The sequence below is a fragment of the Clarias gariepinus genome, chromosome 15 (genome assembly GCF_024256425.1).
Source record: "Clarias gariepinus isolate MV-2021 ecotype Netherlands chromosome 15, CGAR_prim_01v2, whole genome shotgun sequence".
Classification (NCBI taxonomy): domain Eukaryota; kingdom Metazoa; phylum Chordata; class Actinopteri; order Siluriformes; family Clariidae; genus Clarias; species Clarias gariepinus.
Window position 1 is genome coordinate 3,957,455 of NC_071114.1, and position 26,580 is coordinate 3,984,034.

Consider the following 26,580-nt stretch of genomic DNA (forward strand, 5'->3'; position numbering starts at 1 on the left):
TGCTCTAGACTTTTGATGCCTCTTATCCCCGAACATTTATTCACCCCAAATAGAACTTACAAATAAGGCAATAGAAGATATCTGATGTCTGTAAGGACAGAAAAAGTGTCTCTTATGGGTAGCATATGGAACAATTATTTTTTCTTGTAGGGAATTCTCAATATAGAGACGCCAGCCTGCGCTGTTCTGATGATTAACTGTTCTCTTACGCCGTTTTGTTCCATCTGTCGTGTGGGTGAAGTGGCAGGAGGAAGGACCTGTATTTATGGGACAGGGTGGTAAAGGTGCAGATGATTTCATGTGCCAGTATCACGCCTGGCATCTGATACGTTACTGATTTAGTGATCATTAATAAAAATGAATATGCTTTATAATATGGCGTTCCCAGCCTTAGGCGACTAGCGCTCTATTTGATAGTGTTAAATGATCAGTATAATATTATTACCTGCATGCTTTAACAAGCAATGCACTAAAAATCCTCACTATCTCCATCTCTGTCACATTCCAAAATCATACAGCTGTTTGAACTTCGTAACGCCACCATGGCACTGCTGAGTCTCACTTCTGTCCCTGTTTGCACACTGCTGTCGCTTTAAGAATCAGTAGAGTAGCAAGACATTAATGATTTTGGTTATTTTGGGTCATTCTGAGGATCTGGTACAGAAGATCCTGCACCTCTTCATCCATGCGACCCTGAGAGCCAAAAAACACAAGCATACAGCTTTATTAAATATAACACACATAAATCTCCTAAGGAGGATGCATTAACCTGAAGTGTGTGTGTGTGAGTTTTAGCTTTAGCTTAGCTCTTAGCCAGGCGATTACGCGTGTGTGTTACTTACTTGTACTGCAGCGAGGAGGTGAGAGCGATACGCGGCCACCACGGTTCTGTGCTTGCGCTCCCAGTCCTGACGAAGAGAACAGCGAGAGACGTTCATGTGTGAGAATTTGCCTTTGTGCAGTTTATGGGTGTCACCCTAGCAGTACAGGTGCTGTCTCACATTTCCAGCCTCATCAGTTTAATCCTGAGCTACATTTCTGCTCTCTTCCCAAAAACACCCCAAATTATTCAAGCAGGAATTTGTGAGATGTTTCCACCTGGAGTTGCTGGGTGAGTGAAGAGACTCGGTTCTGAAGTGCCAACTGCTGCCCTGGTACTCCAGAGGACGTGGTGCAGGCAGATAAACCCATTGGTGGAGTCAGAGCTCCGAGAGCTTCCTTCAACCGGAACACATCCTTAGACAACTCCGTGATCTACGGAGAACAGATAGAAAGAGTGTATTTAACAACGAAACCGAGTCTTCTAAGCACAGAGGATACACTGGCAGCGTTACTGCTCTAACACATCCACTGCAGCTCATGAAGGTGCCAATACTTCTAACGAAATCAGAAAAAAACAGACAATTTGTATTTAGGACAGTCGTTTATGTCTGGAATTTAACAGTGTAGCACACGAACAGTCGATCAGCGCATCCCAAAGTGTGAGCCGGTTCGACGCCCCTCGTACGTTCCCCAGTGTGTTGCTCTTTTAAAGCTATTTGTTTTGACTTGTTACAGACTGTCCTTGTGTAATTAAGTGTCTGTTTCACTCAGCTGGAGGACGTGCACACTCACTTTGTGGTCTTTCTCCTTGATGATCCCCTTGGACTGCTGGATGTCTTGGTGCAGTTGCTGGATGTGGCTGGACTGAGCCTGCAGGTCCGCTAACTGCTGCTGGACCGTGAGCAGCTGTGCCTCGGCGGCCTGGCGCTCACTCTTATTGAAGAGAGCCTCCCTCTGCACCTGGAACACCTGCAGCGTGGGGGCAGGCACGGGAGAAAAGAGAGAGGGAGAGAGAGAGAGAGGAACGATGGAGTAGGTGAATAAAGCATCTATTAAAGTGAGAGTGGACTAATATTCACCCTTCACAAGGTGAAATAAAGGACACAGGTGCACAGACACACACACACTGGTTCACATATTGGACTACACACACAGGACTGACCATCACAGCACACACACACACACACACACACACACTGACCTCAGTGCAGGTTTTCTCGTGCTTGCGTGTGAGGTCGGCCAGGCAGGCGGTCAGTGTGTTGATCTCAGCCTGAAGTGAGAGCCGCTGGGCTTCATGCTCCTCTTTAGACACCATCTCGAGCTCCACAGCTTTCTGAGACTGAAGCTCCTTCAGCTCCAGCTCTTTAACACTCAGAGCCTCGTGGGCTGCTGTTACAGTTCTCTGGCTCTCCTCTAGGGAGCGCTGCAGCTCAGCCTGCAACACAGGACATGCACTGGGAGGGTGTTGTGCAAAAAGCATACCCGTGTCTCAGGAGCATGACTTTAATATTCTATAATAATATTCTGGCCGTGTGGAGACACTCCGTCCTGTCCTCCATTCATACAGCGCCGTTTCATTTTTACTTTCTTTATTCCTCAAGTTTTTTAAACTACTGAACATAATGTAAAACTGGCTTCCTTAGCTCCTGATCTGGTGAACTGGGAGGATGTGAGACTCCAAAGTCTCCTGTTAGTCTCTCTGGGTTTCAGCCTGGCATTACTGATGCCCTGTATCCGGTGCCCGGGGCATTGGCGGAGGATCAAAGCCGAGTCTCCCACGTGCCAGGCAGGGAGCTCACCACTGAGACACTAATGCCTCTAGTTTAACCTCAACACTATGTTTATATATTAAAGTAGGGATACCCATGTCAATTATATGATTTGAACTTTTCATATTAGTTCGACTAAGATGTGTCTGTTGGTTTCTCATGCAGAAGTTTACAAACAAACAGGAGAGCAGTAAAGTGCAAACATTGTTCAGAAAAAGTAAATGCTGCTATGAAATGAGATTTATTAAAGATGGAAGAAGAATCTGTTCAGTTACGTATCGCAAAACTGAGCTTTTAAATTTATGTTTTAAAAAGCGTCTTGGCAAAGTATTCACACCCCCTGAACTTTTCCACATTTTGTCACGTTACAGCTACAAACGTACAAATCTATTGTATTGGGATTTTATGTGATCGACCAACACAAAGTGGAAGGAAAATGAATAAAAAAAAAATTTTCAATTTAAATAAATAAAAATCTGAAGTGTTTTGTGCATTTGTATTTACCCCCTTTACTCTGATCCCTCTTACTAATATCCTTAATAATAATAATAATAATAATAATAAACATATTCAGCCTGTTTACAATTTAAATAGACCCTTTTCATAAGAAAAATTGTGCATGTTAGTTATGTCAGTGCTTCAGGGTGTTAGTCCTACACACTCCTCCACCCTCACCCTGATCTTTTCATGCTCCTCCTTGCTGATCATGCCGTGCTGCGCATCCCGCAGGTCACCCTTCAGCCTGGCCAGTTCCTCATGGGCGTGCTCACATAGTGCCCTCTCAGCCTCCAGTTTAGTTTCCGTCTCAGCTAGCTGTTGTTTCATGGCAGACAGCTCCTCCTGGTGTTTGGTGAGTGACACTGCATCCTGACCACAGCCCGCTTTCTCAGCACACGAGCCGACCAGTGCGTCCACGTCCGTCACCTCCAGCTCTTCTTGCACTGTGCTCAAAGTTCTTCGATGAGAAATCTCTGATTAGAGAACAAAACAGGAGATATTTACCTACGTCAGCTAGCTACAGCATTACGGGATTTACGATTCAGTCATGGAACAGTGAAATGCGCTCGTCACCCAAAGCACTCGATGGCTTGTAGTCGTCAGGACGATCTTCCTTGCTGTCGTCTTCATCGCTGTCATCTTTGTCAGTGTGAGGTGGAGGGCAAAGTCTCTCCAGGTCCAGTAAAGCCTGATTGAGTCGCAGGGCGATGTCAGAACGCTCTCGATCCAGCTGCTCCACCTGGAGGCTCAGGGTGACCTGCACCTCATCCAGCTGCTCACGAGGAACGCTCTTACTCAGTTCAGCTTCCAGCTCTGCCACCCGCACTCGGAATCTATTCAGTGTTCCCTCCTCACCCTCCTCCACACACCTCGCCCCGCTGCCCTGCTCATGAGCCGACTCTAACTCCGCTATTCGTGTTTTCAATCTCTCCACCGACTCACTCATATCCTGTGCCTCTTTCTCCTTCGCCTGAAGAGATTCCTCCAACTCTTCCACCCTCTGCTTCAACTGCTGGATTTCATCCTTCTCATTCAGCCCTTCCTTCCATGCCAGCTCTTTGGATGCCAGCTCTGTCTCTAGCTCCTGCACCCGAGCTGTCATGAACTCCTGCATGTTTGAGCTCAGCTCTGTCTCTCTGGGTTGCTTCTCTTTTCTCAGCTTCTCCAACTCGGCATGTGCACAGGCTAGCTGTTGTTCTAGACTTTTCTGTTTTTCCTTGTTCTTCACTTTATCTCCAGCTAAACCCTCATCCACATCCTTGGACTCCACCTCATCTACACCAACGAGACTGTTCTCAGACCTGAGAATAAAATCAAAACAGATTTATTAAAATGATATAATTGCTATTAAAATGAATACACTCTGTTGTGATGCCAGCATTACCCAGGGTCCTCTGCAGCGTTTGAGCGTTTAGTAGCTCTGGTGAATTGTTCTTGCAGCTTTTCAAACTCTCTCTTTAAGGCGTCGTAGAGAGTCACGGGCACAACATCAAGACCAGAGTCATGAAAGTCTGTGTCGTCCTTTTCAAACATCTCCAGCATCTATTGAGCAAAACACAGAGTGAAGGAGCGTACTGTATACTGTATAGATATATAACCAGTGTGTGTACAGATAGATACTACACATACTGTATAGGGCTATGGTTCAGACTAGAAGCGGTCAAAAAGGTTCATGTTAATGCTAACTATTTTTAGATTTAGAGTTCTTGCATAATGTTTTTACTCTCATCTGGGAGCAAGAGAGCAGATCAATCGTCTGGGAAAGAAAGAAAAACCAACCACACTGGTGTAATGAATTGTCTGGGACAAAGAAAGGAAGGAAGGACAGGAGGAAGGTAGGATGGACAGACGGATGGGCAGATGGTTAGACTTTTGGGTTCAGATCCAAATTCATGCTCCAGCCATCTGTAGGGAGTAGGGAGCAGATTGGCCACGCCCTCAGTGGGGGAGTGGCATACATAAGTCAAGTCAAGTCAGGTAGGGTTTTATTGTCATTTATACAGTTCAGTACACAATTAAATAAAACAACTCTCCTCCAGGACCAGGTGGAGCAGCTGGATCGAGAGCGTTCTGACATCGCCCTGCGACTCAATCAGGCTTTACTGAGCAACATACATACAACATAAATTAACAGAAACTAACTAGTTAACTAACACACCTAATTAGCTGTCTATCTAAGACAAGCTGAGGTCAAATTGACATCATAAATAAACTAAAACTATTCTATAGAGTACTGTACGGTGGCCGTGAAGTGCAAACAGAATTAACAAATCTGAAAACAAAATAACAAAACCAACAACAATTTGTTTTCCGTTTTGTTAATTTGTATTGCACTTCTCGGCCAGTCAGATATTAGTTATTTTGTTTTGAGTTTTGTTATTTTGTTTTGAGTTTTGTTACTTTGTTTTGAGTTTTGTTATTTTGTTTTCCGTTTTGTTAATTTGTTTTGCACTTCACGGCCCCTGTATGTACTGATACAATTAACTACAACAAAAAGACAACATAAAGTGCAAATGTATAAACAGGCGCAGCCACACGACGACACGACACTTTACTGTGAAATACTGTAAGGGTGAGTTCAGATAGCGCAAGTAAACAACATGATAGATAAAAAACAGTAAACATTTCTTGTAAAAGTAGTAACAGAGACAGGAAAGAGTACTTGTGCAAACAGCAGGCACTTTTGCACTAATACTTCGATTGTATTGACCCTGAACCAATCTCATGTGTCTGTGGGTTTAAGCAGGCAGAAGCGGGCGGATTGCGCTTTACACTGTGTACATTATAGTGCATGAGCTACAGTTTAAAGAGACGCCGTCAGCTGGACACACACGTGGAAGCACATGGTAGCTTTACCCTCCCCTGGTTGATAACTTAACCAAATGAGTGAGACTACTGGGGAAAAACAACCCTAAAAAAAGAAACGAAAAAATAAATTGGAGTTGGGGCACCAGACGGGGTACACCCTGGAGTTGATCATGGTACTTCATATTTATCATCAAATGTAAATTGTTATACAGTTTCATCCATCCACTGCAGGGCACACACACACACACTTATTCACACACTACAGGCAATTCGGGTAAAACAGTTAGCCTAATCTCCATGTCTTTGGAAGGAAACCCATGAAGTAGGGGAGAACATGCATAGCCTAGCCGGGAATCGAACTCAGACCCTGGAGGTGCAAGGCGACAGTGCTAACCACTAAAAATGTAATGTAATGAATAAAGCTGATTTCCTAACCAACTCGCAAAAACATATAGTTTGTTAACAGAAAATTTGTGAAAAGGTTGAAATAATCAGTTTTAATGTAAAAAGATGATAAAGCATGAAGAGAAGCGAGACGTAAATTTGGCCAGTAAGCATGTCCCCCCTCTACAGACATGACGCTAGTGTTCTTCTAAATCGCACTGGAGCGAAAATGGCTAAATGTAAATGCAGACAGTTTGTGTGATATAGAGAAGAGAACCTGCTATGTGTAAAAACACACACACACACACACACACACACACACACACACACACACAAACAGAGTGTCACATTTGAAACCACACCTGCACTTTGAGAAGCAGTTCAGCGTTGTGTGCGGTCAGCTCCTCCACCTGCCTGCAGAGCCGCTCCACATTGTTCACCTGCTCCCACGACGAGTTCTCCGCTTGGACAGGAGACATTTCTGCGTCTGTGGCTCGTGATCGTCTGGACAGCAGCCTGTTTGTCCCTGCAGGTGTACAGATTAACACAAAGCGAACCCGATCACGGTGCTTCATATTAATTATCAAATGTAAATAATTATACAGATTCATTTTGTACCTGTAGTCTGCTCAACTATCAGCTGATTAAACCGATCAGTTAACAGGAGAGAGAAGGTTCATGTGGAGTGCAGGATCGGGATTTGTAAAGGATGAAGGGTTTTCTTAGTATTAAAGCCATTGTATTAATGCTCGATGAGGAGAGCAGCACTCACCGGGGAAGTCCAGCATAACATCATCGGCCGTCTTGTTAACGCCCAGCTCCTTCAGCACTTCCTCCAGACAATCACGTTCTGCCTCGGCCTCTCTCAAACACTCCCTCAGTGAGTTCAGCTGAGGCACAGAAGACACAAAAAGACTAGAGTCTACTAGATCTCAACTAATTCCTGGGTAAAAATCCCCAAAACAGGATGTTAGCATTTCTAAATTGTAGCCAAAGCAAGATATGTACAGTATGTGGTGAACCCTCTGTCTATCTGTTAGATGTCTCAAGTAAAAGTGGGAAGAATAAAATTGAGAATGAAACTTGTGACTGTAGTCTCTCTGAGTGTGCTGTGTTCCTGAGTAGCGCACAGCTGACCGTGTCACACAGGTGCCGAAACCTGGAACCAGGACCACAAGACGTGCATATGGAACAGAATCACCAAAATAAACAAAACTTCTGTTCTTAGTAGAGATACACAAGAACCTGGACCTCAGTACAGTAGAAAGGCAGGAGGGGGTCTGATTCAGTGGAGTCTTTCATCATCAGACAAATACACTCCCTGTTCGGTAATCAGAGAGTGAATCACATTTTGCCAAGACAGTTTTATGTGATGCTGTGACAAAATCTGGCTGGACAGACATACAGACATACAGAAAATTTTCTGACACTGATTTCAGGTCCTCCAGTGTATGAAATGTAATATGGTTGGCATGTTAAATTATATCTATAGCCACCAACAGGAACTAACACTATATATATATATATATACCCACCGGATTGCGAGTGTTCCACAAGACAAGCAAAAGTTTTTTTATAAATTTGACTTGCAAAACGAGCAAGTTTTGGTTTTCGAGCGCCGAGTATTATGTATCACGCATGTGCTTCTTGTTTTGACACCGAGCATCATGTGATCACAACTGGACCAACGGTTTTTCTCTCTCTTGTGGTGCGGAATTGTGGGTTATTATCTCCCCTGCTGGGTCTTAGCGCCATGCGCCATCTCTTACTGGTATAATAAACATCCGTGCACGCGTGTTCTGTTTACTATAACAATGTGACCACCTGTGTATGTGTAAAACTAGTTATTTAGTGTTTATAAAATGTGTGTGTACAGCGCACGTGTACTGTTTCTTATAACACACATGTGTGCACATGTGTGAAGCAAAACAAAGTCTCATTAGAAGGTTAAAAATCCATTTTCTCCCTCTCCGATTCACCTTGTTGACACCGTGCCGGTTCACACACTCTCTCTTTTGGGACAGAACGGGCTGAAAGTAAAAGTCTTCTCTTTTTTTAGCTTCACACACACAGACACACACACACACACACACACACAAACACACAGTGCCTGTGCGCATAAACGGAAACACTTATCGTTGGAATTTTTTTTTTTTTTTAAAGGTAAAATGCAGATAAATTTGTTTTATTTTAACTTTATATTTTGTATTAATTATTATTATGTATTTATTTTTTTGGGCTGTAGAACGAATAATTTAAGTTTCTATTATTTCTTATGGGAAAATTTAATTATGTTTACGAGTGCCTTGGAATATGAGCCAGCTTCTGGAACAAATTATGCTCGTAATGCAAGGTTTCACTGTGTGTATATATATATATATATGTATATGTGTGTGTGTGTGTGTGTGTGTGTGTCTATGCTCATAGTGAATGCACCAGTACACTACCTCCTCCAGTGCAGAGGTGCTGCTGCTCTGTTGCTGCTCGAGAGCTTTAATCTTCTGCAGTAGATGTCCTCTTTCTAGCCGAAGCCTGCGAATCTCCTCAAACACCTCCTCGTCCTCTGCCTCACTCCGTCAAAACCCCAAAAACGCAACCGAAACATGTATAGTAGACAGCATACATGTTTCATATGAAGAGTTTAGCCAAAGCAGTGCAGTGAATAGTTTAAACTCGTGGTGATTAAAAGCCCTGCAGATCTTTAGCAGTAACAACACTTTACCCTGGTTAAAGAGAGAGTCCACTGGACCAGGAAACAAAAATGAGTGTTAGCAGCATCTACTCACAAGGTTGTCTGGAAAAGAGTGTTGAGTTCTGGGGGCTGGAGACGGAGACGGAGAGCTGTCTGGCACTAAGCCCTGGGTAGGAGCTGGATGCAGCTCCGGGGAACACTGTGTGCTCTGTTCCATCCCAAAGCACAAACTGTATATTAATATGAAATTATGGAAAGTCTGAACATTAAACCTTAAGTTAATGTATAAGAGCTACCTGTCGAGGAGACTTCGGAGGAGGAGGTGCTTTTCTCTTGTGAGATGTGGTGGCCCCCCCGGGCAGGGTTGGGGTTGTAGGGGGCAAAGGACTAAATAAAGACATTTAAATTTACACTTTCTAAACATCATTAATTAATAGGTTGTATAGTTTTAATCATTCATTACAGTATGAGGATAAAAAACATACCTTCTAACTTGTTCTTTTTGTGCACTGGGAGTCTGTATTTGAAGACACACACACACAGTATATATACACAAAAATACAAACATAACCAATCAGTACATAATACACACATACACACAGAGACCCCCATAATCCATATATATAATCTAATCCATCCATTCATCCATTATCTGCATGACTTTGGGAGGAAACCAGAGTACCTGGAGGAAACCCCCTCAAGCACGGAGAGAACATGCACACAGAGATGGGAATCAAACCCAGACCCTGGCGGTGCAAGGCGACCGTGCTAACCACAAAAATTTTTGACACAAGCAAAATAATGTTCAATAGCGGGCCGTTAACATATTAAACAATGTTCTACTGTGTGTAGTAGTGCTGTGATTTTTTATCTGTTTGTTTCTGTAATTATTTTGTGACTTGATTCTGAGCTTCGGCAGGATGAGTGTATCATACATTACACGTAATATTGCGTGTGTTTTGAAGGATTCTTTCTTAATCGTGTTTTACACCTTGAATGTTATCATGAATATAAATAGCGTTGTGTGTGTGTGTGTGTGTGTGTGTGTGTGTGTGTGCGCGCTTTGAATGGGGGTATAAACATTATAAACGTTTAAGCTAGCGGGTATAAATGAACTCCCTACAGTAGCACTGACTCTTGTCTTTATTTAGTAGCTTAAATGATAAAGAATAAAGCAGATGCCGGAGCTCCTCTGTTACAGAGTTTGAGCGAGCAGGTAATATTTCCAACGTCTGTGTACTTCTGCACATCTGCACTGATGAATTATGGATAATTATGAGTGGATTTTTTATTTATAGATGAATTAAAGGTAAATAAAGGACAACAGGACAAAAGTTAAGGGTTAAAACATGCGAGTAGTTTGAGTAATCATGTTCTGTTCCCGCTCCGTCTCTGCCGCGCCCCAACAGGCTGCTAGTGTCATTTTAATGACTATTATTTTTAATCAGGTGAAAGTCAGGGCCGAAAGCCTCTTTATTAATTATTGACCTGATTCATTTCATTTCAGAAACCTGAAGCTCGCATTAAGTGTTAGCAATAAGCTCATTAGCGACACACAGCTCCACTCTGACACTGCTGAAGTTACATCACTAGAGAACAGTGAGGGGACAGAGACTGGGGACGTCCCGACCCAGCCTGCATCAGCAACTAACGTTCGTCCTGCTTCTGCATCTCCAGGTCCATCATTACACTCCCAGTGTTAGACGTTACAGTCTGTGTCTGCAGAAGCTCACTATGAAGTTCAGATGGAAGAAAACATGCAAATCTCTTTATAACAAACCAGCTAACACTGTACACTTCAAGAATCTACTTTTAAAGTTTATGCAACATAGAAGTGACCGATCTTGCTTCGCAAAACTTTCAGGTTTTTAACTTCAGCCGTTTCAGCCGAGAGATGCCATTTTTCAGCGTTTCAACAAACTATTAATATTCCTTCATGAGTTTTTTGATACTTAAATTGGTATAAGCTTCTAGCAGGATATGATCTGTAAAAACTGCTGCTTAAATAGTTAAACTAAACTTAAACTAAAAAAAACCTACAAAATCCGTAGTGTCCGTAACCCTGTCAAATTCATGGTGCAATATTTCAACTATTTAGCGTTTTAGAAAAATACACTTTTTCAGGTTTATGTCTTTTTATGTGAAATCTAAATCGGCGAAGTTTCATCTGAACAACAGTTAAGATTGTTGAAAGATTTGAATTCAGCAAAGTTACGGACACTACAGGCATAAAGGCCATGAAATTATGTTTAGCAAATGTGTTTCTTTTTATTTGATAAAAATATAAATGTGTGTGTATATTTACAGGAAACGAAGCATGGATTGGGAGATAAGAAACATTAAGTATTATGAAAAATAGTGTTATATGATCCTCTCTAGAAATTAGCTTTTTCACACTTTTTAGCAGCAATACCATGTGTCGGCTGTAAGTGAAGAAATTCAGACTTTCCAAGTAAAAAAAAATCTGCTCTGTAGTGCTGTGTATAGATGGAACGTTTTAAACCGATAGTCATTTTCAACAATTCTTTAAAATGCAAACACTGAGGTCTTGACCCCTGAAACCCAGAGTGTGTTCATCCAAACACTGGAGATGCACCAACGCAACTACAACGCCAGCATCAGGTCCGCGTCTTTACACTAGTTTAGGTTTATCTAATAAACTGACCTGTCAGTGTATATACGCATTTCTGTGTGAACATGTGCATTAAATAATTGAACGCTGGCTGATATCTCAGGTTACGCCTGCAGAAGGCCATCTGTACTACAGTCACACAATAGTGAATGAAACCTCCATCATGGAGGATGTCTCAGAGCGACAGGAATGAACATAATGATCAAATGATCAAAGGGAAGCAGGTTTATGGTGTTAGGACACAGAAAGAGGGAAAAGCTGCAGGGGTGTGAAGTCTGCGAGTGTGAGTGTCGTGCTCTCTTACCTCCGTCTTCCTGAACTTGGCTTTTAAAGTCTTCATTATTTAGGAGAGGGTGCAAAGTCTAAAACAAGCAATCAGATAGTGATGTGTTCACTGCCCAGTGAGGGGGTTTAAAACCCTCACTAAATGTTTATAAATACACATCTCTGCATTGAGAGTATTAATGCTGAAGTTACTGCCTGAGACACACATGGATGTCATTACCCTACAGCAGCTGTAACACCTCGGACAGGTGTCAGGGTAAAACATTACGTAAACATTACTCACATTCACGTCTAAAGCACATATGAGAGATAAGCGAGGGAATAAAAGCGAACCCTACTCACGTGTAAAGCACTAATGTAGAGCTGTATTGTTCTTCACGCCGCACGAGGCACGTTTCAAACTTTCAGCGCTGTGATGCTGAAACAGGAGCTCCCTGTCACGTGAGCACACGACCCCCTCTCGAGCTTCAGTGATGTTGTGCACGCTGACTTCAGTTGCTCGATAGTTCAGGACTGGAGTTTCCTACAGTCCACCTGAGCCTCCAATAACTATCTGGACTTCACATTAACTTTAACACATCTCCTGTTATACTGAACTCCCAGTCTCACACAGTATGAGTGCAGATCAATCCCTGCTCTCTGTTTCACCCAGATGAGGATGGGTTCCCTGTTGAGTCTGGTTCCTCTCAAGGTTTCTTCCTATTACCATCTCAGGGAGTTTTTCCTCGCCACTGTCGCTATCGTCCTGGACTTGCTCATCAGGGACAATCTTATCATTTTGATTGATACACATTCACATTTTATACAAACTTAAATAATTCTTTTGATTGTGTAAAGCTGCTTTGCGACAATGACGATTGTTAAAAGCGCTATACAAATAAAATTGAATTTAATTGAATTAAATAGTATTACTAGTAAGTACTCTGAATTTCACACCATTTAAAAAAAAGAAGAAAAAAAATGCTGCCAGTAAAAGTATTAATTACCCCCTCCAGGGTCTGGGTTCGAATCCCGACCAGGCTCAATTCCTGGTCTCTGGGTTTCTATTTGCTTGGAGTTTGTATGTCCTCTCCATGCTTTTCTCCGGGTACTCCGGTTTCCTCCCACAGTCCAAAGACATGCAGAGTAGGCGGACTGGTGTTCCCAAATTGCCCGTAGTGTGTGAATGAGTGTGTGAATGTGTGTGAATGCCCTGTAATGGATTGGCACCCTGTCCAGGGTGTACCCTGCCTCATGTCTCCTGGGATAGACTCCAGGCCCCCACAACCCTGAAAACAAGATAAAGCGGTATAGATGATGAGTGAGTTAGCAGTTAGCAGTGGTTAGCACGTCACCTTGCACCACCAGGGTCCGGGTTCGATTCTTACCGATTTCCACCATGTTCTCCACCATGTGCTTGGTGGGTTTCCTCCAGGTCCTCCGGTTTCCTCCCACAATCCAAAGACAAGCAAATTAGGATAACCAAATTGCTGTAGTGTGTGAGTGTGTGAGGGTGTGAGGGTGTGAATGTGTGCTTTGTGATGGATTGGGACCCTATCCATGCTGCACCACGCCCTGTACCCTAAGTTTCCTGGGATAGGCTCCGGACACTGAGTGAGTTAGTGTTGTTGTGTATAATAATAATAATAATAATAATAATAATAATAATAATAATGGTTCAGAATTACAGATTTAGGAAAACGATTAATGAAAAACCTATTAGTAAATCTTCACCAGCACTGTGAAAGCAGATTAACATTAAATCAGAACAGATCTACACCTACATCAGCTATCACTTGCTCACATTATAATTTAGCTGTGCTTTTAATCTAGATTGAACTAAGCTTTTTCTTTTCCATTTCTTCTCAACGACATGCAGACTACAGTGTGTAACGCTATGTAAACTGCTGCCACCTACAGTACTTCACTGGAGTGTAACGTCATGCCGTCAAGAGTACTGGAGGTATAAATACTAGCATACTGGAGCCGATGGAGAAGAATGGCAGCACATCCCTACGACAGGCTGGTGGGGCGTAACTACGGGTGAAGCTACATTCTGATCCGTATGTACAGACCCAAAACAAAACACAGAAACAGTGGCTAGGAACTGCAGCAAAAAGCATTAGCATAAGCTAGGAAACATGTAGGAGTACATGGGAGACCCAGCATCTAGCCATCAGGGATACGAGAGGAGATCTGAGAGCTCACTGTACCTGCATACTGCGACTCCTCTTCACATCACCAGAAAGTATCTGCAAATCTTTTTTATTTTACTTGCATTAGATTATAGAGGGATTTAATGCAGCATTTGACTGATCTCAGTCCAGTCCTTGGTGTGGAGCAGAGGAGTAGATCTCGGTCCTGACTCATTTCATGCACACCAGTGTGTGTTTTCTCCAGCTGAGTCTAATGACGGAGCAGAAATATAATAATAATATGATACAGTATCACCTTCAGACCAAAACAAAAACCACAGAAGATTCCTGAAGAAGAGCAGCACTCCAAATTTTCAGTCCCCAAGGGTTAACTCAGCTGGATGTCTTTCTAAAGGACTTCACTTGCTCTACGTCCTCTGGGGAGATATCTGGACATTGCTTAAGCTGGTGAGAAGGTAAATGGCGAGGTGTAGTATGTTATTATGGGTTCTGTGCTGTGTTTAGCCTCCCTGCTCCTAGAGGGAGCTGTTCCCATAGTGGGAGGGCTGTATGAGATGGGACGCACTGTGGCGTCTTTCTGCTTCATCAGCACCATGATCACTCCGGAACATCCGGTCCCATTACCATCTGGTGGACTTTGGAGCAATGTGTGACTCCAGGACCCTGAGGCGAGTGGGGAAAAATGGTCTAGCAAAACATGGACACTTCACGGTGTGTTTTTTATTGTTGCATTCATATTATTAGTCCTTTTACATAGTAACAGTGGAAGTCAATGGAAGCAACTTGAGAACATGTAAAACAGCACAGAGAAGTAGCCTGAGCTCAGGATCGAACCCTGGAGCTATGAGGTTTAAAACCAGTTTATTATACTGTATACAAAAACATATATACAAATAACAACCGCAAACTAATTTGATCTCCTAATGAACTAAACCAAGGGGAAAGAACACAAACCAAAGTCTAGAAATTATCACACAGTTCACAAAAAACTCGAAGAATGGAGCAAGACAAAGTCTTCAGAGTGTGAGGGTAAATAGTTGAATCTGTCAGAGGTTAATGTAGCTGTGTGATTGTGGAGAATAACAAGATGCAGAAGTTACTGGAAATGGTGAACTGGATCACCTGGGAAACCTCAAACTGCATGAGCACACACACACACACACACACACTACACATTCATTATATTTTCCATATTTTTTCATTATCCTGTGCAGCGTCGAAGGTCACCTGGAGCACGTCCACGAACACTTACAGGGCACAAGCACACACACACCTAATCACACAATCACACACACACCTAATCACACACACACCTAATCACACAATCACACACACACCTAATCATACAATCACACACACACCTAATCACACATGAAACCCAAAAAGACATGAGGAGAACATTCAGACCTCCAACAATGGAGGTGTGAGACAACAGTGCTAACCTTTTTAAACACACACACACACACACACACACATTATATTTTTTGCACTGCAGCAGGATTTTCTACAACCACATGATTATAACTTCCTCGTGAATGTGTCCTGCACCATAAAGTCCCAACTCCACCGTGTGATTATGGGTTTGTAAATTGTATTAAATATTTACACGTTTAAAGGATTTACATTGATCTTCATTACTGGTTATTAATTTATTGTGTTGAAACACGTCAATCATTATACTAACATGTGGACTTTGGTACTAACATTTAGAGCAGGTTTAATATGTACACAGATCAGGTTCTATGCCGTGATTACATGATGCTCAGGTTCCCAGCAGTGCTGAGTTGGTGACTCCTTATCTCCACTAGTGCCGGATCACACACTGGCATGGATGTTAAGTCACAGATTATTGCCAAACCTACAGTTTATTACATTTATAAACAACTATGAAATATTTCATGTCCTCGTCCTCTTCTCAGTGAATCTGGTTTCACTGCAAAGGCTTCAACATCGATGATAAAAAATCCACACAGGCTAAAAATATTCTTAAAACAATTTCTTGTACTGATATTAAACAGAAACTTGCAAAAAAGCTTGGATTTATTAACAGCCAATTAATGTATAATCTGTGTTTTTACACCTGCCCACTTATCATCTATTCTATACCGCTTTATCCTGTATACAGCAGGGCGCTGGAGTCTTTCCCAGGAGCTGTAATCTGCATGTCTCTGGACTGTGGGAGGAAACCCACCAAGCACATGCAAACCCCATGCACACAGGACCTGAGGTGGGAATCGAACCCAGACCCTCGAGGTGCGAGGTGACAGTGCTAACCACTAAGCCACTGTGTCCTGTCCTAGGTTTTTACAAGTGATATAAAATTCACACAAAGCCATGCCAACAATGTGTGCAGGATCACATGAACATGATAAAGCAGCAGGTTTGAAAAAAATAAATATATATATATATGTGGAGAGGATAAAGTTCGAGTAGTTTATAGTTTGTGGCAATACAGTATTACCCTGAAAAACAAACACAAGCAGGTATCGCCTTATTTCATTTAAATAAAACATGTGAGCAGATGATTAATACTGTTGGACAGAGAGGGAAATGATGAAAATAAATAATTAATAGTAAATTGGCTTTAAATTAGCCATGCAAATGTCATTCATGTTCAGTCTGGCTGCAGGCTTGGCTGAAAAACCAGAGAAAGCACAGTTTTTCTTTTTCTCCTCAGCAATGAGTGCAAAAGCATAAATGCTGTAATTTCATTATAAGAGTTATCACTCGATATATGGACGCCATGGAAACTAGTGGATTATAATCTCTCTAATAATAAATTACTATGAATCGTGTAAAGCAAAATGTAAATAAAGTCTAACAGCTAATTATTTAGTATGTGGGAAAAAAATAATATATTATGTATTATGAAAAAGGTCATGCAACAATCATGTAACTATAAAAAAAAAAAGCAATACATTTTTTAAAATATTTATTCTTATTGGTTCTTCTTAACCCATCTGTATTGTATAACTGCATTGGCGATCAACATCAAGCGATAAACACAAATATTATTAGCGTATAATAGTCTATTGCCATAAGTGAGTCTTAAAACATACTAGCATGCACTGTGATTAGAGCGATATGGGTAAAAATCAGCGATTTGAACTCAGCACTGAACAGAAGAAAGAGAATCATCTCACCAATAAAAGAGAAGTTTCTAGTCTTACTTTACCCAGGCGTCACTCATAATCCTTATAGAAGCTCACTGTATATACTACTTAATTACAGAGTCTTATCTATTAGCCTTAAAATGAGAGATAAAATACAATAAGACCTCATACAGTAAGTGTTATACATTAGTGATAGAGATAAATAAATAACTACATGTATGTACACGTGATTACGCTCCCATTATTCCATAAGCAGGGTTTGTTTCCTGTTGGGTACAAACTGGATAATCGAGGGTGAAAATCTCCTCCTATTCAGTGATAACTAACACAGTTAATGATGTTGTGTGTTTATCTTTCGCTCAGTGGGGTGTACCTGGGAGGACCTGGGTCTAGCTTGGTTCAACATGGTTTTTGAAAGCAGCGATGTCTAGTGAACAATAAACATATAAATCAGTATTACTGAATGGCTTTGTTGTGTGTGTGTGACCTGTTCCTTATACACCATGCATCTTTATTTATAAAATGCAATGTTATGATTCCTTCCTCTAATCGAGGGACAGAAACACGAACAGATTACACACGCTATAATGATTTTAAAGTGAGGTTTTGGTCAGGTCGACTTTGACTGGCAGAGGTCCTGCCTCTTTCCCTTCATCCTGATGACCGACCGCTACTGCGATCACTGAAGTCAGATGGTACGGGTTAACTTTTGGCATGTAGTCCAGGAACTCCTTGTCTCCATTAATGCTCAACTGCAAGAGAAAATAGACCAATGAAAAAAGACTTAGTGAATTTCCAAGCCAGGAAAAGTACACACTCAGACAGATGTACATCTCAGATACGTGCTCTCCTGATGATTGCTTCTAGACCCCAAAAAAATTAAAATAAGTAAAACGTTATGTGACCTGTAACACACCAACACCTTGTCTAAAATGTTTTCTCTGGTCTGGATTTATCTAAAGAGTACATTACCCAAAGAAATTCGAAGTATTTCACTACAAAACAAATCAACAGTCAGAACCACAAGAATAAAATGTCCAAATAACAGTTTTATTCACTACCTGGCCAAAAAAAGTCCCACACTCCAACATTTTGTTGGGTCATTGGTGGCTCAGTGGTAGGTTTCTCACCTGGCATGCGGAACCCCCGGGTTCAATTCCCACCCAACGCTCCAGCCCCTGGTTGCTCTACCGCTCTTAACCCCAGATAAAATGGGAGGGTTGCGTCAGGAAGGGCATCCAGTGTAGAACCTGTGCTGAGTTGTTGTGCGGATCAGATGGTCCACTGTGGCGACCCCTCGACGGGAGCAGCCAGATGACTAACAGCATCTCTAATATTTTGTTGGATCAAATTAAGCTTTCATTAAGATGTGCATTCAGCAGGTTCAAGCAACATTCTAACATATACATTTCTGTTTCCCGGCCATGGACCCATAAAAATTCAGTGTTTAGTTCCCCGAGCCACATAGTCTTGACTTTGGCCTTATGGTGAGGAGCTCCATCATGCTGGAAAAGGCACCAAACCGTTCTTGGATGGTTGGGAGAAGTTGCTCTTTGAGGATGTTTTTGTACCGTTCTTTATTCATGGCTGTTCTTAGGCGAAGCTGTGATTGAGATGCGACCCCACACATATATGGTCTCAAGATGCCTTACTGTTGACATGACACAGGACTTACGTTTTCTTCTCCAAACAAGTGTTTTTTCGGACTCCCTAAACAAATATAAAGGGGATTTACCAGAGAAAATGACTTCACCCCAGTCCTCAGCAGTCTAATCGCTGTACCTTTGGCAGAATTTCAGTCTGTTCCTGATGTTTTTCCTGGAGAGACGTGGCTTCTCTGCTGGCCTTGGTGAGCCTCAAGCCCGGGTTTTAATAATGTGGTGGACAATCCTTAACCCAATTCCACTCTCACCAGTTGTTCTCTTTGGTGTCCAATAATTTGGCTCTTTTAAAAACACAGTAACTTTTCTACCCCTGTAGGTTACACCTTCCGACGCTGCTGTGTAAGAACTGAGAAGCTACTCACTGCATCAGGGTGCAGGGTTAAAGTATTGTGGGTAGCTGAAACTTATTAATTACAATATTTAGCATTAATTACTGCAACTTTTTTTGACCAGGCAGCGTATAGGTGTTCAACTCTTGTGAGAATATCAGATTTGTTTGTAGGAATAGACACCTGGGTCTTTACATGTTGCTCAGGTGCTGTCACCAGACTGGCACAGCTCAGCCACAGCATCACCATAATAGATAACATGAGACATGTGGCTAAGATCCAACGTGGCAGCCCTGAACGCCTGCAGAAGAAAAAGAACAAAATCACTCTTGTATCTAAATTGGATCCGTTTATAATATCTGAACGTGAGTGAATCGGGCTCCTCTAACCGTGACATGCAGCCCAGGAAGTCGTGCTCGCCAACTGTGTCCTCAACATGCTGAGAGCTGTGCTTCCCCTTACTCACAGCTTTAGGTGCATTTCTCTCTCCATGCACTCGTTCTCCTAGATGGCAGAAGGCCACCAAGAAACAACAGAATTTATGGTGTCTTTCAAATTACAGTCAAGCCAGAAGATATGTGTTTGTACCAGCATTGATTTTTATAATGAAAAAGTCCATTTAACAGTCGTTTGAACTAACGGTGCCGTATCTCACCAGGTTGTAGCTTCTGTGTCTGAGGATTTCCTTCAGGCCAGGGTTTGTTTGCGACAGTGGAGTGTGGAGCTTGCAACTCAGGGACGTAGTACTCAATCTCTGGCTCACTCTGAAACAAGGAACAAACATTTAAGACCAATTCAGGAGTCGTTTTTTGGAAGGATATGAGACTATCATGGACACAGAAGTGGATCGAGTTTTGTTTCTGTCTAGCTGATGGTTTGTGAAACTACAGAAAAATAAAAATGTCTGTGAAAATCCCAGCAGATCAGATGTTCATGAAATACTCAAACTAAAACAAAACTTTTCCATGTGATCGAGTGGTTACTGGTAGAGTGGTTCTCCTTCAGTATTATACTACACCACGCTCTCTACCACTTATCTTAGCTGGACTTTGCTGCTCTAAAAGTCTAAAAATGGCCTTTATCTCATTTTGCTGTCAAACTGTTCATATACAGACCTACAGTACAGTAGAAGTGTCACAACTTCACCATGTGAAGGAAAAATAACAAGCTGCAACATGTTCACCACCCAAACTGCAGGATGTCCAACAAAAATGCATATTTTAAATCAAATGTCGTCTGAAATAGCCTTTCTGAGCAAGAACACACCTGGAACACAACCACCTTGCCGTCATCAGCCTGCAGGTAGAACGTCCAGGTGGAGGACATGAAGCTTTGAGCAGAGCTGACAATATCGTTACACCAACCAAACAAAGCGTCCATCACCGAAACCGGTTTGGGCCGGTTGGTCAGGGCCTTGAGCTGCAGAGGGAGCGAGCTGGTTAGATAGATGTTTGATTTGTAGGCTGAGAAGATAGAACTGACACTTCGAGTCGTACCTTCCTCCGTTGGATTTCAGGCTCAGCTGGTTGGCTGGTGCAGCCTGTGCTGCAGGCTTCCTGCTCCAGTAACTTGCTGTACGCTTCCTGGCAGGCTGAACACACACAGACACACAGATGGAACATCTTTACTGTTCAACAGTATGCTCCTTAAAAATACTCTATATAACCATCTGAGACTCACAGCACAGCTTGAACAGACATTCACAACGTTGTATGTGTGTGCCACCCCCGGGCAGCGGGCCTCACCTCCCTGGCACTCCTCCTTGCTGTTGTTGAAGCCGGTGTTCCCGTTCACAAACTGGCAGATCGAATAGAGCCGACAGCCGCGGTAGCATGCGTTCATGATGGAGTCCTGCAAGCACATCCGCTTGGTGAGATACACGACAACAACAACATCATATACATCACCGTTAGTTAAGCAAGATTCATTTTATATGTAAAAAGTATGTTTTATACAAACCTAAAAAGTGGTTTAAACATTGTACTTATAATTCATCCTCTCTCATATTAACAACTAGCGCAAGTACATGTCACTGGTGAGAAAAAATAAATCTGCTGATCTTTAATGTAATCAGTCATATTATTATTATTATTGTTATTATTATTATTATTATTATTATTTGAGGTTGAAGCCCTAAAATTCACTTATACCACTTCAGCGCTGTTATTTCAGCCAAAGTGAAAATATGAACTAATCCCAGTAAAAATATTCACTTTATCTTTTCTAATTAATATCTATTGGTGCAGGTGTTTGTTTACATTGAGACAGTAGCGCATTAGTAGATTATTAAATCCGATACATAACTCATAACATCACTTTTACTCAACATTTAGACTATATTTATGGTGCAGATTAAACTTCAGGCAGAAATCTAAGGACTACAAAAGATGAATTAAATTCTGTCCAGACAGTTTTGCATGATTCTGTGACAATACAGACAAAAAAGTTCTGTGGCTGGTTTCTGGTCCTCCAGTGTATTAATCATAAAGATATCCTGTATCACTTTAATAGTATTAATGTTACAGCACGTGTATTGTAGTGTTTCTCTTTAACCACATGCCCAGAGGTTTTAGTTTCTGATTCCTTGGTGTCGTAGATGAAGCCAGTTTGAGTTTAACATGTATAAGCGCTCCTGCAATACAGCAATCCCTCTTTCTCGTTGTAACCAATCATGCGCTTGAATATGAAGTGACATGTTTGTGATTTTTTAAAGTCAGTCTCTTACTTGAATCGTTTCAGATTAAATGAGACTTTACTCTCTCTCTCTCCTCTATGGCATGATAATCCCACATGATGTGAGCACTCGTACTGTATGTAAAGAAAAGCTGTGAGTGTTTGACTTTTATTTGTACTTTTGTGCATTAAGCATTAGCATTGATGTTGAAAATTGTAAAGTATTTCAGCTAGCATTGCAGTGGTTTAGTCTTTGTAATAAAATCTGCTTTAACTTTACCCGTCCTTGTCTATTCGTATTAATTTGATAAACATCCAATGGAGTTCCATTTTCTAAAGACTGAAAGATGCATTAAGTAAAATTAGTCTTTTTTTTTTTTTTTTTTAAAGATTATGTCTCTAAAGATCAGCTTTAATGCCTGAAAACTCCAACTCGAAATCTAATTTGTCCTGAAGAGTGTATTTAAAGTGACGGACAGGAAGTGCATCAAAACACAAAAATACATTCCACAAGTTGATTATTGTACCTTTAAAATAAAGGATAGATTATTCTTTAAAAAAAAAAATAAAATAAAATAAAAACTCTAAAAAGAGACGTTACATTACTTTTCTGTTTACTGCGACTGTTAAAAGATGGAAAAACACTAAGCACTAAGAACCTGAACCACGAAACGCAGCTTCCAACCTGCCCATAAGTGTGTGTGTGTGTGTGTGTGTGTGTGTGTGTGTGTGTGTGTGTGTGTGTGTGTGTGTACATTATATATTATGGCACTTGGCAGACGCTCTACCCTAATATGACTTACATTTGACCAATAGACCAATGTTTTAACCACTGAGTTATGTGTGTGTGTGTGTGTGTGTGTGTGTGTGTGTGTGTTAATTTGCCCAATTATTATTTATTCTTGCAGCATTTAAACATCCTTATCTATAGCAAAATAAATGATGAGGATGATGATGATTATCATTATTATTATTACTTTAATCTACAATTTAGAATTCAAAAATTTTCGTATGGGATTAATTTCAGAAACAGAGCTGGTCTTTCAGACATTATTTTTTTTCTGACCAAGAAAAAGTCACCATTTTAACAAAGTCATTTTACTGGGCTGCAAGCAAAGAAAACAACTAAGGAGTGCTGAAGCACCAACTTCATGGAAGAAATGTGTGAGGAGAACGATTTACACACATCAACTAGACACCACACGTGTGTGTAATCAAACCTCAAGGTGATTTAAGGAAATCTTTGAGTGTGTGACTTTTTTTGGCCAGGCAGTGTATGTGTATTTATGATGTCAAGAGCCTTCACAGGCTTCATAAGGCATCCATCAGCGATCCAACACCATACTTAACAGAGGGATTTCATGTGCATTTACTTTGTATAGCATCCACAGTTTGGGGCCAAACATCCTAACATGAGCAAGGATGTGATCTGGTGACAACACACACACACACAAATAGAGTTGTAATTCTAACAACATCTGCTGGTGGTGCATTTTGTAAGACCTTTATTCTTGTAAACAGCTCGTTAAGAAAGACGCATTTAACATTTAATCTGAAAAATTGTCAATGACGAGAATCAGCTAAACAGTGTGGACTGAACCTGAGATCATGGATCAAATTCCTAGTGCTTAAGGAAGCCTTTTTTTTCCTAACAGCAGTTAATCCATAACCTGGTGACCTGAACAAGCAGAACAGACCACACTATAATATATGATTATAATGAATATATATAAACATTTAATAACCTTATTAAAAAAAAACTATTATATCATAATTTTGAGATTATTGTAGGTACTTACCTCCTCCTATCAAGGCTACAGAGAAACAATGGATATTAAAAATCTAAATTAATGGAAAAAAATAATACTCACTCACTCACTCTCTATACCGTTATAGAAGAGGTACACCCTGGACGGTGTGCCGATCCATCGCAGGACACACACACACATACACTCTCTCTCACTCTACAGGCAATTTGTGAACTCCAATTATCCTAAACTGCATGGCTTTGGAAGGTGGAAAGAAACCTGAATATTTAAAGAAAACCCACCAGGCACGGGGAGAACATGCAAACTCCATGAACACACACCTGGGAATCGAACCTGAACCCTGGAGGTGTGAGGCGACAGTGCTAACACCTACGCCACCCTGCCGCAAAAATGCATTTCAAATTAATAGGAATATTCAACCAAACACAACTCGGTTCTAATATTATAACAAAAAAAACAAAAAAAAGATAATATGTAAAACACAATAAGCTTGATAATGTTTAAAAGAGCACACAGTGGTGGGTCTTATCATTTAAACAGACCACAGAAACATGGCTCTCTGGTGTTCCACACTATTCCAAATTCAACCTTAATTTCCTAAGGAACGCTCGGCACGTCTGTAGAGGACACGGGACCGATGGGGTTCCATAAGCAGTGGGAATGTTCTGGATATAGGCCTGATCTCTTTGTCTCCTTGGCCTAAATCAATTTCCAAGAAAACAGGCAAGATACAGCCTTCTGCTTTATGATGTCAGCATTTTAATATGGCGAACAGCGCCGACCTATGGACGACGGCAGAACAGCAGGAGCATGACAAAATCCTCTCTGTGCGCTTTTTATTTGTCCACAGCGCAGTCCGTTCGTACTGTTTAATAACCTCATCCCGGAGATGTATGGGACTGGAGACTGCTACATTCAGCATATATGTACAAATATAAAGAGAGATGCGCATGAGCCTCATGATGATGATGATGATGATGATGAAGGCCTGTTTGTAATGGAGACATACAGTAAATGCGACATAGCATGCACGACCTGGTTAAGATCAAATCATTAATACATGATGCAAAACATCTTTGTGAATTTGATCCCCCCAGGAATCACCCACGCGCTCGCGCCGCAGGCCAGCACCGTTATTACAGCGCGTGCGTAATTACAGTCTGATCATTCAGGGTGCACATGGGGTGAACACACACACACACACACACATCCAACATGCACATAGCCTTAGCTCATCCCGAGCAGCCCTGATGATCAGTCAGTCAGTCAGGTGGAGGGGTTTTTGCGCAGTGTCGTCACTGAGAGCTAAAGTGCTGAGCGCGCTCCGGCCGCGCGGGGGGAGAGCGCGTGCCTTCAGGACATGCGCGCGTGTCCAAAATAAAAATCTGACTTCTTCATTATAATCATCATCATCATCATCACCATGACAGCATGTAGTGACTGCAGCACTCACTCTGGCGGCCTTCCTGTTCCTGATGGTGACCTGACACTGGTTCCTGCAGTAACTGATGTCCCCCAGCTGGTTGTCGAACAGGTCGGATGCTGCCATCGCCACGGCCACGAACAGCAGCGGACACACCGCGCCACACACCCGAGCCATCATCTCACCGCCCCGGTCCCTCACAGCGCACTGGCCCCGTCCCCTCACCGCTCCGAGACAGATCAGGAGAAACCCTCCGCCCAAACCGCGTCGGCCACGCGCTCTGGCGTCACGCGCAGCATCAGCACGCAGCGCATCATCACGCACGGGCCGCGTGCAGGGCTGGTTGGGTGAGGGAGGAATAAATAATAATAATAATAATAATAATCAAACCCTTACCATCACGCACACCATTCACACTGTTCACTATATAATACTGTGCTTCTTAATGAGAGACATCAATTTAATTCTATTTTATTTATAAAGCGTTTTTTTTTTTTTTACAAGTGTCACTGTCACAAAGCAGCGTTACACAATTAAAAGAAAATATATAGCTTTCAGAGTTTACACACACACACACACACACACACACCTGTTTACCTGGCCCGAAAAACAAAACAAAACAGTCACTATTTCAGTAGAAAAAAAAATTATCCTCAAGCACCAAAAACTATTATATATACAGTAGGCTACACTCTAAAAAACGCTGGGTTGTTTTTTCTACCCAAACGCTGGGTTGCCTCTGTTGGGTCATTTTTCTGGGTTATTTACAGAGAGTTGGGTAGTTTTTGTGTAACCCAGCTGCTGGGTTAAAGTTTGATTGGCTCCTCCCCCAAAGTTCACCGGTGGATTCAGCGGCTGTCAGTCAGAGCTTCGTGTCTCTCTTGAGCTCCCACACCGCTGATGACGGTTCATTTAAGGGAAAATGACGTTAAATACAAGGTCTGTATACACATGTTCACTCACCTAAGTCACATATGACTGAAAAAATATTACTATATGTGAGATTTATTACTGTTACCGTGTTAAGGTTACACTTAAACTTTCAGGCTGGTCTGAGGTAAGATAATTTAGCTGACAATAGCTGCTATAGTTAGCCACAGAACCCCACCTGTGTGTGAAAGAAACGGATAAGATGTCTGAGCTTTTTATCTTTCTCTGTAGAATGTTTGCAGGGTGACGAAACTGTTAACTGTAGTATTAGCATGACGCTAGCATTTAGTTAACATTAGAACTTTATTAATCTCACAGTTTGAGACAATAAAATGCTGGGGTGTTACAAAACACTGACCCTCTCACAAATATACACACCTGCTACCCTCCCGTTTTTCACTAGCTAGTAATTTACTCTGCGGTCAAAAGTCGCCCGCGTTTCTCCCGAGTTATAACAATATTTTACACCTTTACCCCTTTGGCAAGTAGTATGCAAATATGACTGGTGCCTGTAAGCTAACCAGGTAGCCCTCTTTAACCAAAGTTGCTTGTGACTCAGACTTAATTAACTATCAGTCAGCTGTACAGATAACTACTAGATGGAAGTATTAATATTTGGGTGATTATAATGTGCCAGTATGACCCCAGATATGA

General features: G+C 41.7%; 2 protein-coding genes across 3 annotated transcripts; both read right to left on the bottom strand.

Annotated features, from left to right (window-relative positions):
- Positions 1-618: 618 nt before the first annotated feature.
- ankrd24 (ankyrin repeat domain 24) lies at positions 619-11,945 on the bottom strand. Its single transcript, XM_053513776.1, has 15 exons — positions 11,910-11,945; positions 9,459-9,490; positions 9,270-9,360; positions 9,068-9,181; positions 8,729-8,848; positions 7,054-7,171; positions 6,644-6,807; positions 4,474-4,631; positions 3,663-4,390; positions 3,267-3,562; positions 2,024-2,257; positions 1,615-1,791; positions 1,099-1,254; positions 843-908; positions 619-693 (listed from the first exon to the last, which is right to left on the bottom strand). The coding sequence occupies exons 1-15, from the start codon at positions 11,943-11,945 to the stop codon at positions 619-621; spliced, it is 2,565 nt and encodes an 854-aa protein (XP_053369751.1).
- Positions 11,946-16,940: 4,995 nt separating this feature from the next.
- Positions 16,941-25,257, bottom strand: tmem59l (transmembrane protein 59-like). 2 transcript variants are annotated; one of them, XM_053512651.1, is made up of 8 exons: positions 25,027-25,257; positions 20,877-20,982; positions 20,628-20,722; positions 20,398-20,550; positions 19,787-19,895; positions 19,521-19,635; positions 19,327-19,432; positions 16,941-17,890 (listed from the first exon to the last, which is right to left on the bottom strand). In XM_053512651.1, exons 1-8 carry the CDS (start codon positions 25,174-25,176, stop codon positions 17,732-17,734), a joined length of 993 nt encoding a protein of 330 aa, XP_053368626.1. In that variant the 5' UTR covers positions 25,177-25,257; the 3' UTR covers positions 16,941-17,731. The 2 variants fall into 2 exon arrangements, with proteins under 2 accessions (XP_053368626.1, XP_053368625.1); XM_053512650.1 differs by having other exon boundaries at positions 19,315-19,432.
- Between the last annotated feature and the right edge of the window lie 1,323 nt (positions 25,258-26,580).

Coding starts and splice junctions, on each gene's coding strand:
- tmem59l (XM_053512650.1), bottom strand. CDS start 25,176: ATGATGGCTCGGGTGTGTGGCGCGGTGTGTCCGCTGCTGTTCGTGGCC. Junction 19,433..19,520: donor TTCCTGGGCTGCATGTCACG/GTTAGAGGAGCC, acceptor TTTCTTCTGCAG/GCGTTCAGGGCTGCCACGTT. Junction 17,891..19,314: donor AGCAACATGTAAAGACCCAG/GTGTCTATTCCT, acceptor TTTCTCTTGCAG/TTGAGCATTAATGGAGACAA.
- ankrd24 (XM_053513776.1), bottom strand. CDS start 11,945: ATGAAGACTTTAAAAGCCAAGTTCAGGAAGACGGAG. Junction 9,491..11,909: donor CCAAGTTCAGGAAGACGGAG/GTAAGAGAGCAC, acceptor CTTCAAATACAG/ACTCCCAGTGCACAAAAAGA. Junction 2,258..3,266: donor AGGAGCATGAAAAGATCAGG/GTGAGGGTGGAG, acceptor CCTGTGTTGCAG/GCTGAGCTGCAGCGCTCCCT.